General features: G+C 38.9%; 1 protein-coding gene across 11 annotated transcripts in view; it reads right to left on the reverse strand.

Moving 5' to 3' along the window:
• Positions 1–1,057: 1,057 nt before the first annotated feature.
• SLTM (SAFB like transcription modulator) overlaps positions 1,058–21,492 on the reverse strand; it is a 263,545-nt gene continuing 243,110 nt past the window's right edge. For 10 of the 11 annotated variants that reach the window (XM_050796791.1, XM_050796800.1, XM_050796799.1 and 7 more), the window contains 14 exons: positions 21,404–21,453; positions 19,136–19,254; positions 16,434–16,583; positions 16,092–16,195; positions 15,827–15,993; positions 15,282–15,367; positions 14,900–15,063; positions 12,278–12,458; positions 11,432–11,556; positions 10,424–10,594; positions 9,268–9,579; positions 9,027–9,168; positions 5,676–5,836; positions 1,058–2,111 (listed from right to left, as the gene is read on the reverse strand). In XM_050796791.1, coding sequence (XP_050652748.1) covers positions 2,003–2,111; positions 5,676–5,836; positions 9,027–9,168; positions 9,268–9,579; positions 10,424–10,594; positions 11,432–11,556; positions 12,278–12,458; positions 14,900–15,063; positions 15,282–15,367; positions 15,827–15,993; positions 16,092–16,195; positions 16,434–16,583; positions 19,136–19,254; positions 21,404–21,453 — 2,041 coding nt within the window. In that variant the 3' untranslated portion in view covers positions 1,058–2,002. Of the gene's footprint in view, positions 2,112–2,170; positions 4,796–5,675; positions 5,837–9,026; positions 9,169–9,267; positions 9,580–10,423; positions 10,595–11,431; positions 11,557–12,277; positions 12,459–14,899; positions 15,064–15,281; positions 15,368–15,826; positions 15,994–16,091; positions 16,196–16,433; positions 16,584–19,135; positions 19,255–21,403; positions 21,454–21,492 lie in introns of those variants that run through there. The other variant, XM_050796793.1, reaches the window with a different exon arrangement.

Below are 21,492 nucleotides of genomic sequence, written 5' to 3' on the forward strand. Positions count from 1 at the left end.
GCTGCGAGCTGCTGCTGTTGATCGCTGAGGGTCACTCAACCTCAATGCCAGCGTATCAGATGGTTTTGTCAGGTTTTCTGAACTTAAAAAAGCACTCGCCATGGCGACTTGAGTAAAAAATAATTACCTATGATGTCTATAGGCTTGTACCCTTCAGTGTAAGTACAGAAAAGACTGAAACAAATTAAGGATCTAATGTTTAAAATGCAGGTTACTATCCAGATTCCCATCTGAAAACTGGTCAGGGTCAGTAATTCTACCTATGGCTAGGAGGATTCTTCTGAGTATCAGGTAGGCGAACGTACCTCAAACGCTTAGCACATTGCCCAGCACGTAAAGCGCTTAGCCAATGTTAGCAGCTGTATGATAATCCCTTCTAAGAAACATAGTCCCACTCTACAAATGAGGAAACACTGAGAAGTGACATTCTAACCTAAAGTCACCAACGTTCACTCCAGTGGATACTGAGGCTTCTCCTGTAACACTCTACAAAATGTTGTGATCAAGAAATGAAGTAGACCTCCCTCACACCAACGTACACACCCAACGTGCTCCCACAATTGTCGGACTGGAAATGGCAGAAAAGGTAAGAAATCCAGAGAAGTCCCTACAGTGCCAGTTCCCCAAAGGACCAGAGACCATGGTACTTTGGTTGCCCATGGCACTGGGAAGTGTGAGCCATCTCATGGCATGACTGTACCGAGCATAGAGAGTGCTGAATTTACCAGACATCTAGACCATTTGGATTTTTCACCACTGATTTATATAAAGGAATGTGGGAAGCTTTTTTGAAAGAACAGCATTTACCTTGAAGGGCTTTCCTAAAAGAGATGCCTTTTTAAAACAATGCCATAGGATTAGTGGTTAAGTCTCTAACACATGAACAGCATATGCTGCCCAGCTACTGAGGTGAAGAGTCTAAGCTAGATTTATTTCTGAGGAACAAAGACCAAAAGACTGCCTTTAGAGCTCTATACCTAGTCAGTCACCTTGGGCTGAACTACAGAAAGAACTGGACAACTAACACCTAAAACGCTGAAAACAAAGACACATACAATTCCAGGTGTGGATTTTTATTTTCACAAAAAGACAACAATGTCTTCCCACATACAAGTATTTACAAAACCCAACTGATTCACCCATCTAGAACCTGGGTTTTTTTCCACTTCTCAACATAGTTGGGAACATGGAAACATTAATACCCACACAATTCCCAAAGATGGAATTTATCCATCAAACAGTGCAGATTACCTAAAAGTGCACTTACCTGCACAACTCAGTCTAAGAACCTTGTGAAACAAACCTCATGGCCAAGGTTTCATGAATCTATTTGGTTTCATACCATGCAAACCTGAACAAGTGTGCTGCTACACTAAACTGAAAATCGGTTCTCATTTTACAATTAAAAAGGTTCTCAACACTTTAGCAACTATACAGAATATGAAGGTTTATTTCAAAAAAGATTACATTTTTTTTAAACCAGGATACACAGATGCACTTAATGTAACAGTACCTTCTGCAAAAATAGGTTACATAATACTCAGAAATGCAATGAACAATCTTATTCTCTAAAAATTAGACAGCTAAGACTTCTTAAGCATAGACAGCCTTCAAAATGGAGGCTGAAAATGCCTGGTGAAAAGAAGTAACTCTAGAGCCAGACACCACAGAGCTAAGGCTGCAAATTAAACCACTACCACACAGCTGCAGACTACTCTTTATATTCACACAGCGTTAAACAAAACGACTTCAATTCCATCTTTTCAAATGTGTCTCGGTGCTGCAAGAAAAAAAGTTGAATGATACACAAAACTATTAAAAGTTACAACAGAACTATTTAAACATCTTCTCCAAAATTGAGAAAAGCAATCATGTTAAATTTTTAAAAAGAAAAGTCTGACAGAACTCTCAAGCAAGTCAGAGGTCCTTTTCATAAGTAGTCAAGTAAAGTTTACAGGAGATTTCAATAAATTATCATAAAACCATGGCAGAGAGCTCATTTTCAGAATCGTCGTGGAGGTCCACCCTTAAATGGCTTAAATCCGGAGCCACTTCCTCTTGGCATGGAATTGCCACTGATTTGTACAATTCTATTAATTGGGGATGCGTTACTGAAAAAGGTTTAAAAGAAAAAAAGTCAGAGAACAAAGAACAAATCATCACTGCAAATACTTACGCAGCACTTAACATTTGCCAGGCACTGTTCTTGGTACTTTATCCAAAATAAATAATTTACTCTTTGCAACAGTCCCCTGAGGTCTGAACCATTACTAACCCCACTTTACTGATGAAGAAAGAGATCTGGAGGTTGAGGAACTCGTCCAAGGTCACAGAGCTAATAAAATGGTGGAGCAGAGATCTGAACTTGGGCAATCTCACTTTGAAGTCCCATTACTTCAGAAGCCAGCTGCAGATCTGCATGTGGATGGACTACAGCAGCAGATCTCTTAAGTGTGGACCCCAAACCAGTAGCAGTAGCACCAGCTGGGGGCCTGTTAGAAATGCAAATTCTCACCCCCATCTCAGACCACTGAGAAAGAAACTCTGGGGGTGGGACTCCCAGCAACCTGTTTTTCTTTGTTCTTTTAAATATATATATTTTTAGACAGCGTCTCACTTCACCCAGGCTGGAGTGCAGTGGCACAATCATGGCTCATTGTAGCCGCCTTGACTTCCTGGACTCAGGTGATTCTCACACTTCAGCCAGCCACCAGAGTAGCTGGGACTACAGGCAAGTGCCACCATGCTCAGCTAATTTTTAAATTTTTAGTAGAGACAGGGTTGCACCATGTTGGCCAGGCTGATCTCGAACTCCTGGGCTCAAAAGATCTGCCAGCCTTGGCCTCCCAAAGTACTGGAATTACAGGCAGGAGCCACCATGCCCGGCCAACCTGTGTTTTAACACATCCTCCAGGTGATTCTGTTGTTTGCTAAAGTTTGTGAGCTAAATTATGGGAAGTCATTTAAAAAATATTTCTGGAATCTTTATGTGTAATGCAACAGAGCAGATGTTAGTAACACAAAAAAGCAGACCCTCTCCTCTGACAAAAAGCCTTTAACAGGCCGGGCACAGTAGCTCACACCTGTAATCCCAGCACTTTGGGAGGCCGAGGTGGGCGGATCAAGGAGAACTGCTTGAACCCGGAGGCAGAGGTTGCAGTGAGCTGAGATCGTGCCACTGTACCCCAGCCTGGGTGACAGAGTGAGACTCCATCTCAAAAAAGAAAAAACTTTAACAAACCAGGAGATAAAAATTTACAGTGAAGGCCGGGTGCAGTGGTTCATGCCTATAATACCAGCACTTTGGGAGGCTGAGGCTGGAGGATCACCTGAGGAACAGGAGTTTGAGACCAGCCTGGCCAAGAAAGTGAAACCTCCATCTCTATTAAAAATACAAAAAATTAGCCGAACGTGATGGCACACACCTGTCCTAGCTACTTGGGAGGCCGAAAGAGAATCACTTGAACCCAGGAGGCAGAGGTTGCAGTGAGCTGAGATAGCGCCACTGCACTCCAGCTTGGGGGACAGCGACTTCGTCTTGGAAAAAACAAAATTGTCTACAGTGAAATGGTTCAGGCAGAATAAAACTAGATTATAAAAAGGCTTAAATGCCAGACTAAGGAATCTGGGCTCGATCCTGTGACTTGGAGCAGCTGCTTGTTATAGTTTTAGAGCAATAAATGGTGTAACAAAATGGGAGTTTAAACAGTTCAATTTACAAATAGGGTAATGGAACACAAAAATAATAATTTGGGAAGATCAGATAGAAGCTAAAATGAGGAATAAGGGATAGTTATGATAAACTTTTTTTTTGTAGAGACAGAGTTTTGCTGTGTTGCCCAGGCTGGTCTTGAACTCCTCAGTTCAAGCGATCCACCTACCTTGGCCTCCCAAAGTACTGGGATTACAGGCATGAGCCACTGTGCCCAGCCTGAGAAACATTTTTTTAAAAAATGGAGCCACACAGCTGGGTACAGTGGCTCATGCCTATAATCCCAGCACTTTAGCAGGCCGAGGTGGGCAGATCACAAGGTCAGGAGTTCGAGACCAGCCTGGCCAACATGGTGAAACCCTGTCTCTGCTAAAAATACAAAAATTAGCCGGGCATGGTGGTGCACGCCTGTATTCCCAGCTACTCGCTTGAACCTGGGAGGCAGAGGTTGCAGTGAGCCGAGACTGTGCCACTACACTCCAGCCTGGACAGACCAAGACCCCGTCTCAAAAAAAAAAAAAAAAGAACCACACTTAGAAATTTATGGTAGGAATGAAGAAAGGTAAGGACAAGTCCCGTTTTTCCAGTCAGGGTGAGTGAAATGGATGGTGGCATTATCAAATTAAAAGAAGCTGCAGGCAACAAAAGGGACACAAAGGTTTGAAACAGGAGAAGAATGAGTTTGACTGTGACCTTGAATTCATGGATGCAGCAAAGCACTTACATGGCAGTGGCAACATGAAGCTGAAAGGAAACAGCAGTGTCTAAAGCTTAGCCATGGGAAGGAGCCTGCAAAGGCAGTCACAAGGGCAGAAAGAAAGTGATGGTGCCCTAGAAAACAGACTCCCTCAAAATAAAGATAAACGACCATGTGAAACAGTGTTTAACCACCAAGGAGTCGAAAACCATGAAAATAAAAGAATCTATATTTATCAGGAGAAAAGTCATCAGTGACCTTTACAAACCGGATACAATGAATGTTGAGCTTGTGCAGGCAGAAGTAGCACACTTACTGAAGTTTGATGGTAGAAGTGACCATGGAATAATAGTGACCTGGGTCACTGAGTCAAGTCAGTATCTCTCCTAAGAGGAATGGGAAAGAAAGGAGGACGTGAAAGAGATGGGGAAGCTGAAGACCTGCTGGCTGAAGGGCCACATCCGACCTCGTTGTGAAGAGAAAGTAAAGCTCGCCTCTTAACGTATGAATAGATTTTGTGTTAAATGTCTAAAAGCTCTGCCAGGAGTTATTTTAAATAACAGGGAGGAAACAGAACACACTTTCAGTTTTTTCTTCCTAAGAATTTGAGGAATGCTAGGTAGGGAACAAGATGATGGTTCCAATGTGAGGTTAAGACTCATTATCTAGACTGGTTGCAGTGGCTCCCGCCTGTAACCTCAGCACTTGGGGAGGCTGAGGCAGGCGGATCACCTGAGGTCTGGAGTTCGAGACCTGCCTGGGCAACATGGTGAAACCCCGTCTCTACTAAAAATATAAAAATTAGCTGGGATTGGTAGCGCATGCCTGTAGTCCCAGCTACTTGAGAGGCTGACATGAGAGAACTGCTTGAACCCAGGAGGCGGAGGTTGCAGTAAGCCGAGATCTCGCCACTGCACTCCAGCCTGGACGACAGAGTGAGACTCCATCTCAAAAAACAAAAAACAAAACAAAAGGATTCATTATCTACTGGATCCTACCATACATACATACCCATATCTAGATCAACTTGCCAGAACGTGACTGAATTCATTTACAAGGAAAAATACAAAGTAACACATTAATATCAGCTGTTCTGCACACAGTCTTTTGGAGACTCTGAGTTGATACAGGGAAATGTTCAGGCCGACCTAGGGTTTTCACTAGTTGCAGTTCAGTCTCTCAGAAACTACAATGACTTTTATGGAAAGGATCAAATGTTGGTTGTGTGCTGGCAGAAAAAGTCTAAACTGGTTAGTAGTTATTTACCTTGAATGTTGGGTTATCATGCCTGCTCCTGCCCGGCCATCACCCATTCGCCTCGTATCATGATAGCTAGGCCCTTGAGAGGGTGGACCATGCCACTCTTTCCTTGGTCCGCTTGTGTCCCGTCCATGGCGTTCAACCACATGTCGCTCCTCAGGATAGTGCTAAAAGAATAGCATATGAAAAGTCACTTGGGCGGGCGCAGTGGCTCATACCTGTAATCCCAGCACTTTGGGAGGCTGAGGCAGGAGGATCATCTGAGATCAGGAGTTCGAGACCAGCCCGGCTAACATGGTGCAACCCCATTTCTACTAAAAATACGAAAAATTAGCCAGGCATGGTGGCCCACACCTATAATCCCAGCTAGTCAGGAGGCTGGGGCAGGAGAATCACTTGCACACTCCAGGAGGTGGAGGTTGCAGTGACCTGAGATCACGCCATTGCACTCCAGCTTGGGCAACGATAGTGAAACCCCATGTCAAAAAAAAAAAAAAAAAAAAAAATCACGACACCCTCAGTCTCGGTCTCATACCAACTTATATTTTTAATGTCAGAAGCAAATTAATAAGATGTCTGAGAAGATAAAAGGATGAGTAGTGCAACAGCATATGGAAAGAGTTTGTATCTATTTTGTAGTGAGAAGCTACTCAGGCTTCAGGGAAGGGTATGGAGGAAATGATTCAATACTTTTTGTTGTTGTTGTTTTGTTTTTTGAGATGGAGTCTCGCTCTGCTGTCAGACTGGAATGCAGTGGTACGATCTCGGCTCACTGCAACCTCCACCTCCTGGGTTGGAGCAATTCTCCTTCTCAGCCTCCCAAGTAGCTGCAACTACAGGCATGTGCCACCGTGCCCAGCTAATTTTTGTATTTTTAGTGGACACGGGGTTTCACCATGTTGGCCAGGATGGTCTTGATCTCTTGACTTCGTGATCCGCCCACCTCGGCCTCCCAAAGTGCTGGGATTACAGGTGTGAGCCACCGTACCCAGCCAATTCCTGTTTTTAAAAATAATTTTTGGAGACATGATCAAGTGCTGCCTAGGTTGGAGCAGTTGCTGGTACTGAGGTCTGGAGCAACACTGTTGCTACCATAACTCACTGCAACTGTGAACTCCTAGGCTCCAGCAATTCTCCTGCCTCAGCCTCCTGCCTAGCTGGGACTACAGGGTGCACACCACCATGCCCAGCTAATTTTTTAATTTTCCTATGGAGATGGGGTCTCACTATATTGTCCAAGCTGGTCTCGAACCTCTGGCCTCAAGTAATCCTCCTGCCTTGGCCTCCAAAAGTGCTGGGATTACAGCCATGAGCCACCAGGCCTGGACATTAATTTCTATTTCTATATTTTCTAGCACCCAAGGGTTTTTTGACCCTTGATTATTTCAAATACTTGGATCTTATATTGACTGTAAGAACGCACAGACAGAGATCAAAACCTTAAGACAAGCCATGGCAGGGCCTATGATCAGCCTATCAGGACAACATGCAAACAGCACAGAAAACAGGAGTCGTCAACTTATTTTACATCGTACTAGTTAGTGCTATGGCACTTACAAGGTGCTACATCTGTAACTACGGAAAACAGAGTAGCAAACACAAAGAAAGAAACTGTAGAACTAGGGATCTAAGGAAAGAGAAAGCAAGCATTGTGATACTTAGCTTACAGGAAAGAAAGCAGAAGGTACCCACAGAGAGGCTGAGATATAATAGTGGCAGAACAATTTACAGACTAACACTATGAAAAAGAAAATTTTCAAGGGAGTATACAAGATCTCCTCCTCAGGACACATTTTCTAAAAGGACATCTGAATGCAGAGGGCTGGTCTTTGACACTTTCTTAAATTTTACTGTAAACAAGGCAGACTTATCTGGATTATAGACTCAGTCTTAAAAATTCTGTTTAGGGGGTGGGCGTGATGGTTCATGCCTGTCATTCCAGCACTTTGGGAGGCAGAGGAGGGTGAATCACCTGAGGTCGGAAGTTTGTAACCAGCCTGGCCAACATGATGAAACCCCACCTCTACTAAAAATACAAAAATTAGCCAGGGGTGGTGGTGCCCATCTGTAGTCCCAGCTACTCGGGAGGCTGAGGAAAAAGAATCGCTTGAACCTGGGAAGCAGAGGTTGCAGTGAGCCGAGATCATGCCACTGCATGTCAGCCTGGGTGACAGAGTGAGACTCCATCTCAAAAACAAATAAACACACTAATATGTATTAAAATACAAAACAAACACCTGCATATAATGGAGACACACACACTGCACAATTCTTTTTGGTATATAATTTATGAAAGTATGTCCTAACTGTGCTACTATCAACCCATATGCCAGTATTTCATCAGTAGAATACTTTTAAATGAGGCAAAAAGTTTTTGTTCATTTCAGTCTCTAACAGATGAAGATACTTTCCTCTGTCCAGCTCATTAACTTACAAAATATTCAAGTCAATATAAGTGTCACAAGAATAAAAATTTTAAAATATGTAATGTTAAACACTCATCTATCTTTAGGATAAGAAGACAAAAAACAGACAAAGCTCTATTTCAATTTTACACTTTAAGCTACTTAAATGAAGCAGGAGAAAAAGATGTATGTGTGTATACATATATATATAAATACACACACACACACACACACACACACACACACACATTTTTTTTCCCCCCAGACAGGGTCTGGCTCTGTAGCCCAGGCTAGAGTGCAGTGGCGCCATCTTGGCTCACTGCAACCTCCAACTCTTGGGCTCCAGCGATTCTCCTGCCTCAGCCTCCAGAGTAGCTGGGATTACAGGCGCACACCACCACACCCAGCTAATTTTTGTATTTTTAGTAGAGATGGGGTTTCACCATGTTGCCCAGGCTGGTCTCAAACTCCTGAGCTCAGGCAATCTGCCCACCTTGGCCTCCAAAAGTGTTGGGATCACAGGCATGAGCCACCATGCCTGGTCAAGAATATTTTATTAAGAAGGAAAAAGTGAAAAGGAAACACAAATAGAGGTCACAGATTTCAGATCCAGTTTGAAAGCCTCAATTTCTTAAAAAGAAATAAAACCAAAGTTATAATTAGACAGGCTCATTTATCAAATTAACAATTCTTAAATTTCACTAGGAAGTTTAATCAAAATGCAGTATTTCAAGGCTAGTACCTTAACTCTTTGGACTACTGATGGTCAACTCTGACAGTAAAGTATGAGAAAAATTCAGATTAATTTTAAAAATTAAAATTAAAAATTAATGCCTCTCAATCATTCCAATCTAGCTAGGCCATATCAAAATGTTACTGTATATCCAGAGTAGCTCATGAATCCTCTAAATGTATGTGTGCAGGCTGGAGGCAAGCCTCCCGCAGCATTTACCTGTGATCCACCTCGGTCTGTGATGACTCCTCTGTCTCCCTCTCTGCTCCCGTACCCCGAAGCGCTGCTACGATTCCCAGGGGGAGCACCTCTCACGCTGTGCCCTGATACTTCTCTCCCAGATCGTTCTGGCCTTTCGACTCTGTTAAACAAAACATAAAAACATACATGATCAAAACTGTAATTTGTTTAGCCCCAAGGCATGAGACCACTAGGAAAGCATTATGAAGTACACAGCTACCTTGTTTCCCGTTTGTCAGTGGACATACTTCCTTCACTTTTCCAGCTGGTGGGTCTGGAAGGATTGGGCCCTGCCTCTCGAGGATGTCTAGGATGAGTGATATCAGGCCTGTCATGAATAATCACCGTTCTCCTTTCATCTCGCTCCCCTCGAACTTCTCGCCTGTCTGATTCTCTAAGTTCGTTTCTTGGTGGAGGCTCATTTCTTCTGGAGTCACTGAAATTTTTGGGATATCTTTCGAAGCTTGGATCTTCCCTTCGTGCAGTAGGTCGTGCTTTTTTCCCCTCACTTTGACCAACAAAGCGATCCCGCCTATTGATTAGAAACAAAGAATATAGGTCCAAGAAGTGCTTACTTGAGTGCTTAATTCTTCTTAACTTTGTCTGCATAACCTATAATGATGAAACCAAAAAATGAACTTAAGGCAAAGCCATGGAAAAAAGCTAGTCATTGATTATTACAACTCATTTTCTTTCAAACTGAACTAAGTGTCTAGCCTAAGGTTGGTTTTCTTAGTGTTCAGGAGAAATGATACCAAACACTCAAAGTCGCTACCAAGCTGAAGAATGTTTTACTGTTCTTAACAGTTGAGGCACATCCAAAGTGATCAGTGCTCCCACAGTTTTAAAGATAAGAAGAGGCCGGGCGCAGTGGCTCATGCCTGTAATCTCAGCACTTTGGAAGGCTGAGGTGGGTGGATCACTTGAGGCCAGAAGTGCTAGACCAGCCTGGCCAACATGGCAAAACCCCATCTCTACTAAAAATACAAAAATTAGCCGGGCATGGTAGTGGTGCATGTCTATAATCTCAGCTACTTGGGAGGCTGAGGCACAAGAATCATTTGAACCCAGGAGGCAGAGGTTACAGTACGCCAAGATTGCACCACTGTGTTCTAGCCTGGGAGACAGGTGGGACCCTGTCTCAAAAAAAATAAAAATAAAATAAAGATAAGAAGATAAAGCCAACCTACTTAATGGTGTTCTAGTTAATTAGTTTGGAATACTGAATCACATTCCCATTAACAGAAACAAAAACCATATAATTTGTTCTGAGCATTCAGTTCTGACCTGGTACTTCTTAATGAAGATTTTAGGAGAAACAGAGTTATCACTAGCAAGGCTCATAAAATAAATGTAACAATTTTCAACATATCTACCTTTCAAAAGATGAAGACTGTACTGCTGAACTCTCAGGAAACCTGCCCCTCTCTCGGTGATCAAAGTCATTAAATCTGTTCTGTTGGCGAGAGTAGTCAGATCCATGGCCAAATCGTGCATCTGTATCTAGAGACAACTTTTTATTCTCGCTCCAGTAAGGATCATCTCGCCTTGAAGAGAAATATTTGCTCATTTACATAAATTAGTTCTACAGTAATCAAACGACATTTACTTGGAGTCATACATACCACATGTTAGAACTGTGGACACAACAGGGCTAATAAACTCAAGACATAACACACTCAGGAGTACAAACTAGCAAAGACTTAATTGTTGAATTACGTAAAGTCAAATAGTGTGAGAGGAATTTAACGGGAGAGAAAAATAGTTGAAAAACTGCATGTCTTATAATTATTAAATGAAAAAGACAAATAAAATACTTGAAACCACTTTATAATAAAATTCTAACCAGCAGTTCACAACCTCTTCAGTTATCCTTAACTTTGGAAACATTACAGTGGCAAGTCAGAAGCACAGTTCATTCATTCCACCTATTTCTCTACACAATCAACTCATTTTAATAGAATTTATGTTAAGAAAATTAAATGGGCATACTTATATTTTTAAATCTATATGAAGTATGAATCCAAGCACACAACAGAATGTATCTTTCAATCTCAAGTTTATGACTTCCATTTCTATACTATCTGCACTACCTTTTTAAGAATGTTCAAAATCTGTTTAATTATTATTGAAGCCTATTACGACAATGTATTTCCAGTCATAACGAAAAACGTTTGGCATCAGAAAGGTAGACAGGGAAAGAAATGCAGACTGTTCCCACTTGCCAGTGCACTGGGTCTACCCCAGTACTGTAATCCTTCCCATCCCTGTTGATTATGACTTTTATTTCAGTGATAGGAGTTTATACTTTCTAATTCTCTAGTCTTAGCCTAAAGGGAATAAAACAGCAAGTGTAATTGTTAAGGAATAAAGTGAGTAACTACCTATGATCTACATCACGTGGGCGTTTCAAGGAATTCCTTTTTTCTTGTTCATAACGAAGTTGCTGTTGTTGCCTTCTGAGTTCCTCTCTTTCTCGAGCAATCCGTTCAGCTTCCTTACGACGTTCCTTCAGACAACACAGAAGGAAGAACCAACCAAGGCAAAATGAAAACATAAGATAAGTATACATGCAACCTTGTTTTAATCCTGTCGCTAAGAAACCATCATAAGCAAAGACCAGGCAAAACACAAACCTATGACACCTAAATTTGATTTCAATAATCTAGGCTATAGCTATCGTTCTGCAACATTAAAAATAACAAGGACTGGGTGGTGAAAGTTGGCAAGTATTTGGGAAGGTCAAGTTTAGTTTAATCATTCGACTAAAATAAAAGCACCTAAAGGGAATTAGAAATAGCGTTCTTAATATGTATGGAGACTAAGTGCCTTAAAACCCTGAGGTGCAATTCTGCAAAGAGAGGCATTATTTCCTTCCAGCCTTGGGAAATCATTCCCACTATAATATGTAAGGAAATCATTATTATTTTCTAAGACTGGGATAGTGACAGAGCCTGGATTACAACTACTCTGGACTCATAGTCCTATGCTCAGACTATTAGGCTGCCATGATATTGCAGAGCTAGAATTATTACCAGTTATCTAGAACAAAGTCACTACTAATTGTATTTTTAACTAGTACCTAATTCACTGTTATCTTTCAGGGACACTTAAAAGCTCATTAGCTAAACTCATTCTATAGACGCTTTACAACAAGTAAAGCAAATTTTAGGGCTAAAATCACAGAGTTTGAAAAAGTTATTTAAGATGAAAAGATTTTCTGACTGCACCTGTTCAATACGAATGCGTTCCCTTTCCAAGCGTTCGCGTTCCATTCTCTCTCTCTCTAGTTTTTGCCTTTCAATTTCTAGGCGCTCTCTCTCTCTCTGTAAGCGTTCCCGTTCTTCCCGTTCACGAATTATTCTAATGCGTTCTCGCTCTCGACGCTCTCTCTCTGCAATCTCTCTTCGTCTACCAAAAATCAGTATTTAGAAATACTTAAATTATGCTAGCACTGTGTGAAAGAGAATAGCTTTGAATTTGAATTTTTCCTTGAGGTTGGCAATTTAAAATTTCAACTCAATCTAAGTAGTTTTAATGTAATTGGAAAGAGAATTCAAAGTAAAACTTTAAACAGATCCCAATATTTTCACTTATTTATAAATAAGACTGTCAACTGAGCAGCTAAATTTTATAATATAGAGTAGTTGCCTCTTAGATGATTCCTGTTTAAATAAAAATCACTATAATAATAGTCCATTAATTAATTGACATTTTAGAAGGATGTAATCTGCATATATAAATTTACAAAACTACAACTTCCAACACCTGTTTTTGATGGAAAAAGCTCTAATGCCTATTATATATTCTATTGTATCTCCTTAAACAAAGTATATACTTTATTTTGATGATTTGGGATCATAACAATGAACATCAACAATAGCAAATACTACATACAACAAAATGGTGTCTTTAAGGGCTATTTTGGAATGTTTACTATCCTATAATAGATGGCTCCAGGTAATGTGTTTTTTGAGTCAGAGGTAGTTCAACTGTTTGCTGAACTGAATTGTTATTGTATTAGACTTTTAATGTTATTTTCTTACTGTAAGGTAGTCAGTGTCCTTTTCTGTCTATCATTGGCATGTCTTTCTCTAGTAACGCAGTGGTTCTCAATGGGTCAGTACTATTTCTACAGAAATCAATGGGGTATTTTTAATTATCACAATGACCATGGGGCAGATACTAGCATTTAGTGTATGAGCATGAAGGAATCTAAGCATCTTATTGATGCATGGAATAGTGAGGATAGTTGTACACAGTAAGAACCATCCAACACTTCTCATACCTTTCAGATGCCACAATGGACATTCACACCATTAAAAACAACCAAATGCCTTAAGCAAAAATAACGTGAGTCTAGAACTCAACCCCATTTTTCATAAATACTAAGTTTGTCTGCTTTGATATGATTTATGTATTTTAGAATTTCCAATAATGCAACTCCATATAAATAGAAGGAAAATTATACTTTCTTGAGACTTTTGAGTTGCTCACCATTTCAGAAATCATGTCATAATGTCAACACTACTTCTGGTATTTACTAACCAATACAACATATCAACTGACATACAATGTCAGTCTGTATTTGGAGCTGTCCCATTCTCAGTGAGTCTAAATAGGGATGCAAACATCTGACTACTTCATTAAGTCATGCCTAAACATTCCTATCTGGAATACATATTTTTATTATAAATTACTTTTATTTCTCCTTTATATTATAGTTAAGCCATTACTTTTATTTTTGGAAATTATTAGTATAGGTTAAGTATGTTACGCATCAGTTTCATTTCAGGAGAGTAAAGGCATTGCAACATTTTTTAATATAAAAGGGATTTTGGTCTCATAGGGTTTGAGAATCACTGGTCTAGTTGCCCCTCAATCCCACTCTCCTCTCAATCTGTTGTCAACTAAATAAACAGGAAGCTAGGCACATTTGGACTTCATCTTAAAAAAAAGAAAATGGGTTCTATGTGCTGTAAGGATTACTTCCTTTTAGTAAAGTTGTGTGTCAATTATTATGCAGAATAACCTAAGTTGCTAAAAGTATCTCTGGTAGTTCCCAACACTCTCATGAATGAATAGATGAAATCCCATGATAAGTAACCCCTGGACAAGATAGGTTAACATTTGAAATAATATACTACAAAACACACCCACAAGACTATTTTAAGTGGCATCCAAAAATTGATATACAAAAGTAAACTGACACTCATGATGAACTGTTGAGATATGGCCACTAAAAATGGAAACATCTTGCTTTGTTTATATTTTCCATTTGTTTTAAAGAGAGTGCTTGCTTTGGGATACAATCTGAATACCATTAGGCTCACAGGGCAAATCTTCCTTCTCTTAGGCACTAATACAAACAATAAATTTTGCTAAATGTGTTAAAATGTCAGATTACAGTATTTGAACACTATAGCTACTCTGAAACTATCTTATCTCAAATTTTTCCTTTAAAGTCATGTTTTTTATGGCAGCAGCTTTGGTGTTGAGGAAAGAGCATTGGACTTGGAGTCAGAAGACTTGGGTCTGAGTCCCGACTCTGCCACTTGTTAGCCATGTGGGCATTGGAAGAGTCATTTAGCCTCTCTGGGCCTCCACTTTTTTCAATTGTATAATGGGCATAACTAGCCTTATAGAACTGTTGAGTTGGAGATAACAGATGGAAAGCACTTTGTAAATTGTAAAGTGCTATGCAAACTTAAGAAATCATTAGATGCTACCGTACTTCTTTAAGGTGTTAAACAGTTTTCTGTGGGAATACAATTTCCAGAAATCTGGCTTATAACCAGTGTTAAATATTTACCTATATTTAACGACAGGTATAAAACAGACCCTCTTCCTACCTTCGAAGTTCCATTGCTCGTCGCAGCCTTTCAAAACGAACTAAATGTTCTCTCAACCTTTGTTCCTTCATCTTTTCAAAAGGCAAGATCTCTTTCCTTCTGTAGTCTTTATCTCTTTTTTTATCTAGACTAGCTCTCTCCTTTTCCTTACTTCTCCCATGAATCTATAGAAAAAAATTAGAAGAACACTAGAAATTAAAATATTTTGGGGCTTTATTTTTCAAGTTTAGCAGGTCATTTAAAAAGTTCAAATAACTAGTAACATTTCCTTTTTCTTGGGTTTGCTAGCATGCAAGTATGCAAAGATGGTTACGGAAAAACAGAATTATCTTCTTTTGTAAACAGCTGAAGTAGTATACAGCCATCCTGATCAGAGACTTACTTTCTCATATCTTCCTCTTCTTGATGGTCTACAATGATCTCCTTTAGTTTGGTCTAATATTACCATATGTCCTGGACTCTTTGAACCTAAGGGAAAAAAATTATATAAAATAAATGTCTAAAAATTATCATTGAAAAAGAAAATACGTATGTAAAAATGCTAACTTCTGACAGTCACACACCAATACAAGAAATAAAAAACCTACTTATTCTACAAGAACTTAAATGCAAAGAGTTTTTTAAACAGTTCAGTCTGCTAACATAAATACTTTCAGTGATACCAAAAGATCCTAATTCAATAGTACTAATCAATGACCATTTTAAGTCAGCCCAGAATAGCAAAGGAGGTTAGCTGGAAGAAAACATTTGTTTGTTTCCCCAGAGTAGAAAAGAAGACAATTACTCCTACTAGACCTCCTTTCCTACCACAATGACACCTAACAACAAAGCTTACACCTCTGGATTATAATTTCAGGTTTTCCCTTCCACTGTAAAAATTAAGCAGTCGAATGCATTAGAAAGGGATTGAAAAGATATATAGCATACTTATTCGCTTCTTTTCTTCACTTTTTTTAATCGATTCTGATGTTTGGCCACTTGCTCCATTATCATTCTTCTCATCTTTACCTTCTATTTTCTTAGTATCCTTGCTTTCTTTTTTTTCAGATTTCTCAGATGATCTTTTCTCTTCTTTTTTGACAGAGGCTTGTGTCCTGACCATACCACCCCAGACAAAAAAACCAGAATGAGTGCTTCATAATGTACCAAAAAAGTCTGTTTATCGAAATAAATAAAAATAATAAATCCTTACTTGCTACTTCTATCACTCATATTTTTTTTATCTCCGGAACTTCTTGAACTACTCTTTTCATCATTTTCTTTCTTCATTTCTTTCTTAGAGGGATCACCTTTTACCTGAAAGGTTTGAACCAGAAAAACAATTTATACATATGGTTACATTTTTGTGATTATAAAAAGTGTGTTAATGGCAGAAAATCTGGAAAAGATAGAAAATTATAAGGAAAGTAAAAACTACAAACACATAAAAATTAAAAATAATTGCAAATTCTACTCCCTGCTACTGTTAACAGCTATGAGTTGAGAACTAGCGATCAAATTCGACTTGCTTGGATAAACAGTTAGGCAAGCTTACTTTTTCAACAGAAATCAGCTGTCCATGCAGCTCAGTGCGATGAAGATGTGCAATACACCTGGACACCTCTGTGCTTGAAGACATAGTTACAATGCCATAGCATTTTGCCCCAGGACTTCGAGCATTTGTAACTACTTTTGCACTCAGAACCTATAAAATGAGACTGTACTTTAGAGAGTTTTACAATGTTCCAACTACACACACTTCTAGTTCCAACTACACACACTTCTAAATACATGAAACTTCAAAACGGAAACTATGTATTAATTCGGGGTGTATCTTATTCTGTTTCATATATATATGTATATATTTTTTTGAGACGGAGTCGCACTCTGTCGCCCAGGCTGGAGTGCAGTGGTGTGATCTCGGCTCACTGCAACCTCTGCCTTCTGGGTTCAAGCGATTCTCCTCCCTCAGCCTCTCAAGTAGCTGGGATTACAGGCATGCACCACCACATCCTGCTAATTTTTGTATTTTTAGTACAGACAGGGTTTCGCCACATTGGCCAGCTGGTCTCAAATGCCTGACCTCAGGTGATCGGCCTACCTCGGCCTCCCACAGTGCTGGGATTACAGGCATGAGCCACTGCACCCAGCCTATTTCATATTCTTGTGATCACCATCTACATTACCATCTTAATAAATATTCAGGGGAACAATTTAAAGTGCCAAAAAGCAATTTAACCTTCTTTTTATATTTATTTCCTCCCCTCAAATATGTAGCCAACGTAGCCAAAACAATCTCATCAGTGAAGTAATGGCACAATTAATAAAAGCAAATAAATTGGATTTGAACCAAAATATCCCTATCATATGCCCACCCTGAATGTCTTTAGAGAAAAAGTTTCCAGTATTTTAATGATGAGTGTTGATACTTTTCTATAATGAGTAAAGAACCAATCACATATAAAAAAGCAGACTTAAAAATGCACCCCCTGAAAAACACGCTAAACCTTGAAAGACAACATTTTCAATCTATGTGCTTTTCAAATGTATATGAAAATGACAAATAATTTCAATTCTGTAAGATGGGTAGTTAAGAGAGACAAAGCAGGTATGGATGAGTGAGAAGAAAAGTGAGAGAGAACGATTCAGTGCTGAACAGAGTAAAGACATAAAGCTGCGAACAAGGAAACAGGAAAATCAGGAGTTTAATGGTGTGGGTGGCTGGAACCAACCAACTTTTACCTCAACCCTAGGAAAGGCTGATTTGCCCCATAGCCATTTAATTTTTAACTCTGTGGGTCTTCCTACCAAATATATGGTATCCGCATATAGTTTTACTACTAATATCAACATTAAAATATTGTTTTCACATCTCTAACAATTGAAAACAGAAGAAAAAATAACACAGCCTATCATGGGGCTACAATTCTCAGCATTCTATTTCTGACACCTACAAGAACCTCCTTTACACTCAGGCAACTCACTAATTAAAGCAGGGAAAAAAGCCTCTGAAAATCAAGAGGACAGGTTTTGGTAATATTAACGGCTATTTACCAATAATGGTCACTAATTCACTAATTTCAATATTTGAAAGCCTATCATGTGCACATGAAGTACAGTAAATAAGGTCCCTGACCTCGAAGAGCTTACACTGGAGTACATTAACTATGATGTATATGAAAAACTGTAATGTAAGTAGACAGTATTGAGTGCCCTCAGGGATGCAGCTCACAATTCAAAGCATTCGTTATTAATGGAGTATTCTTTGACTACTCTTACTTCTCTTCCTTTAGGTCTCCCCTTAACTGCCGGAGAAACTTTTCCTGATGAACTAACCACAGTAAAGCCTCCCCCTTTTAACACCTGTGTACTTTTCCTTCACAGCACTTAAAACAACTTCTGATTAAATTTATATATACAGGCATGGTGCAGTGGTTCACACCTGTAACCCCAGCACTTTGGGAGGCTCAGACAGGGGTGGATCACCTGAAGCCAGGAGTTTAAGACCAACCTGATCAACATAGTGAAAACCTCATCTCTACTAAAAATACAAAAATTAGCCCAGTGCAGTTGCTCATGCCTGTAATCCCAGTTACTGGGGAGGCTGAGGCATGAGAATAGTTTAAACTTGGGAGGCAGAGGTCACAGTGAGCCCACATCACGCTGCTACACCCCAGCCTGGGTGACAGAGTGAGACTGTGTCTCAAAAAGAAAAAAAAAAGTTTATATATAAACTTAATATAGATACATGTTTGTATATAACTTTATATAAGTTTAAACGATTCTAATGCCTATATAATAGCCAATTTTACATTTTTCTCCATTACTGGACTAGAAATCTATAACAAGGATCGTATATGGTTCCCCCCAGTCCCCACTGAATTATATATCCCACTGCCTAATAATAGTCTAAATATAAATATATTTTTTCAAGATGTCCAAATCAGGCTCAGCAATATGCCAGATCCCAAGCTACGTGCTACAAAGTATCATGATGAATAAACTTAGTCTTTGGCTTAAATAGGTTTAAAGTTTGGAATACAAAGATTCCCAAGGCTCAGAGACAGATTAAATGATGAAACACTATTTATCCCTTAACTCTCATCTACCATTACCACAGAATTCAGTAATTAAGTCTATTAACCGTCCTAAGAGATACAACAAATTAGAAGATATTTATGTAATAGTATTTAGAATACAATCCTCATTTCAAATGCAGATACTAGAAAGACGGATAAAAAGGTAAAAAGAATGTACCTTTCCATATTTGCCAAAGAGGTTCTTCAAATCAGCAGCTTTGGTATTAGATGAAAGTCCACTAACCCAGATATTTTTAGTTGAGCTTCCACTGCTACCACTAGTACTACTTGTACTTCCTAGAATAGATTTAATATCAGATGTTTAAGTATCTCAATCAGAATCTTTATACAAAATTAAAAGGGCCACATTCTTTCCAAACTATAATTTTGATAGTATGACATTACTATATAAAAATCCTGTGTTTATTATTATTGAAATCAAACAAGACAATATAACTAGTGAGGGAAAAAAATCTAAATATATGTACATTCCCTATTGTATGAGTTCTAAGTTGAAGAGGGTAAAAAAATCAATTTGCTGTTCAGTTTTAATAATTTATAGTCTACCACTGCACTGAATAGAGACAACCAGGAAGCAATCACTTAGCAATGAACAGACTGTTTAGTTGCCACATCTGCTGTGGGCTTTAGATCCTTAGAAATTGACATGGAAGAAGAAAAAGTCAGAGTAAGGTATACATTTTTCAAGAATTTACATGGTTAATAACAAAGACAAACCAACTGGTACACCTTCATTCCCTATTAGAGAATAGGTAAGATGGCCGGGCGCGGTGGCTCAAGCCTGTAATCCCAGCACTTTGGGAGGCCGAGACGGGCGGATCACGAGGTCAGGAGATCGAGACCATCCTGGCTAACACGGTGAAACCCCGTCTCTACTAAAAAATACAAAAAACTAGCCAGGCGAGGTGGCGGGCGCCTGTAGTCCCAGCTACTCGGGAGGCTGAGGCAGGAGAATGGCGTAAACCCGGGAGGCGGAGCTTGCAGTGAGCTGAGATCCGGCCACTGCATTCCAGCCTGGGCGACAGAGAGAGACTCCGTCTCCAAAAAAAAAAAAAAAAAAAAAAAAAAAAAGAGAATAGGTAAGACAAAATGGGAATTATATGCAGCTGGATAACTCTAGAGTCAGTAAGAAACAATCTTCTGAAACAACTACAAGATTAAAGATCAGAGATCTCAAAATCCTTTATAACAGGTAAATGATTATATGAATCATTTCTGTACTATGTCACACACGAATTATGGCTTCATACGTATAGAGGCCGTATCTTAGGATACAGGCCTAGCCAGTCACCCTTTTCTTCAAATGTGCTGTAATAAAAGGGAAATTTTCATTCACTTGACTTTATCTGGAAAATAATTTTTACTCACTTTAAGAGAAACAGTATACAAGCAATTAAAAGGAACAATTTCTATATTTCACATTAAATGGAGAAAGAGTAAAAATTTTAGATGTTTTAAAAAATTACATGTGTTAACAGTTGTGAAGCTACTTTCAGCGTAGACTCAGAGGGAGAAAAGATAACACATACCTGGCTCAAATATTTTAAATATTAATGGTTGATACTTGATTCTGTTCTTACAAAGGGTATTCATCAAGGACCTTATGAAATGTTAACTCAATGTTTGTGTATCATTTTTGTTACCAGTAACATTTGGGCCCAGATATGTTACTAATTACAGAAAAAAATTTTTTTTTTCCTTAAAAGACCAATTGGCTTAAAATAAACTATAGAAGATGCATACAATTCTCCTTTACACATTTAGGAGGTATTTAAAAGCTTTGTAGTACCTGAATGTTTTATTTTCCCTTAAAATCCTTTTGTAGAAAGTAAGTATTTTTTAAGTAAACACAGCACATGTACAAGATGAAACTATAGCTCATGGGCATGAGATTTCTCAGTATCAGAAAGCAACTAAATATTGCACTTTGAAACTTACAAGAATTGAAAAAAAAGAAAAACGAACACTAGACTCCACAAATACACACAAGTATTATTTAATTAGCTAAGATATACTATTCAAAATAGTACCAGAAAGTATAATCTGTGAACAGGGAAAAGGTTGTGGTGATATACAGTAGTTATCAATGAGTTAACAAAAGATAAAATAGTTCTGAAATTATAATGTAAGAAAATATCTATTAATATCCAACACAGTCCCTTGGAACACACCAGATAAGTGTTCCCTAGCCAATGGGTTTTTAACATACCCAATACCAGTTTACAAAGTAAGTAAACAGTAACACATCAATCAGTTTTCTATAATATATATAATTCCACAGTTTACATAAAGACCATCTCAAGTTTCTAGCCTGTCAATAAAATTCTTAAGGACTAAATGTCAAAGAAAACACCACACAACTACTACTTTTTAATGAAAATATGCAATGTCAACACTGAAATAAATAGGGAAAAAAACCCTTTACCTTTGTCATCTTTAGATGATGTCTTGCTGTCTTTAGATTCCTTTGAAGAGCTAAAGAGGCAAATCACCAGAAGAAAATTGAAAACAAAA

The sequence above is a fragment of the Macaca thibetana genome, chromosome 7, assembly GCF_024542745.1.
Source record: "Macaca thibetana thibetana isolate TM-01 chromosome 7, ASM2454274v1, whole genome shotgun sequence".
NCBI lineage: Eukaryota > Metazoa > Chordata > Mammalia > Primates > Cercopithecidae > Macaca > Macaca thibetana.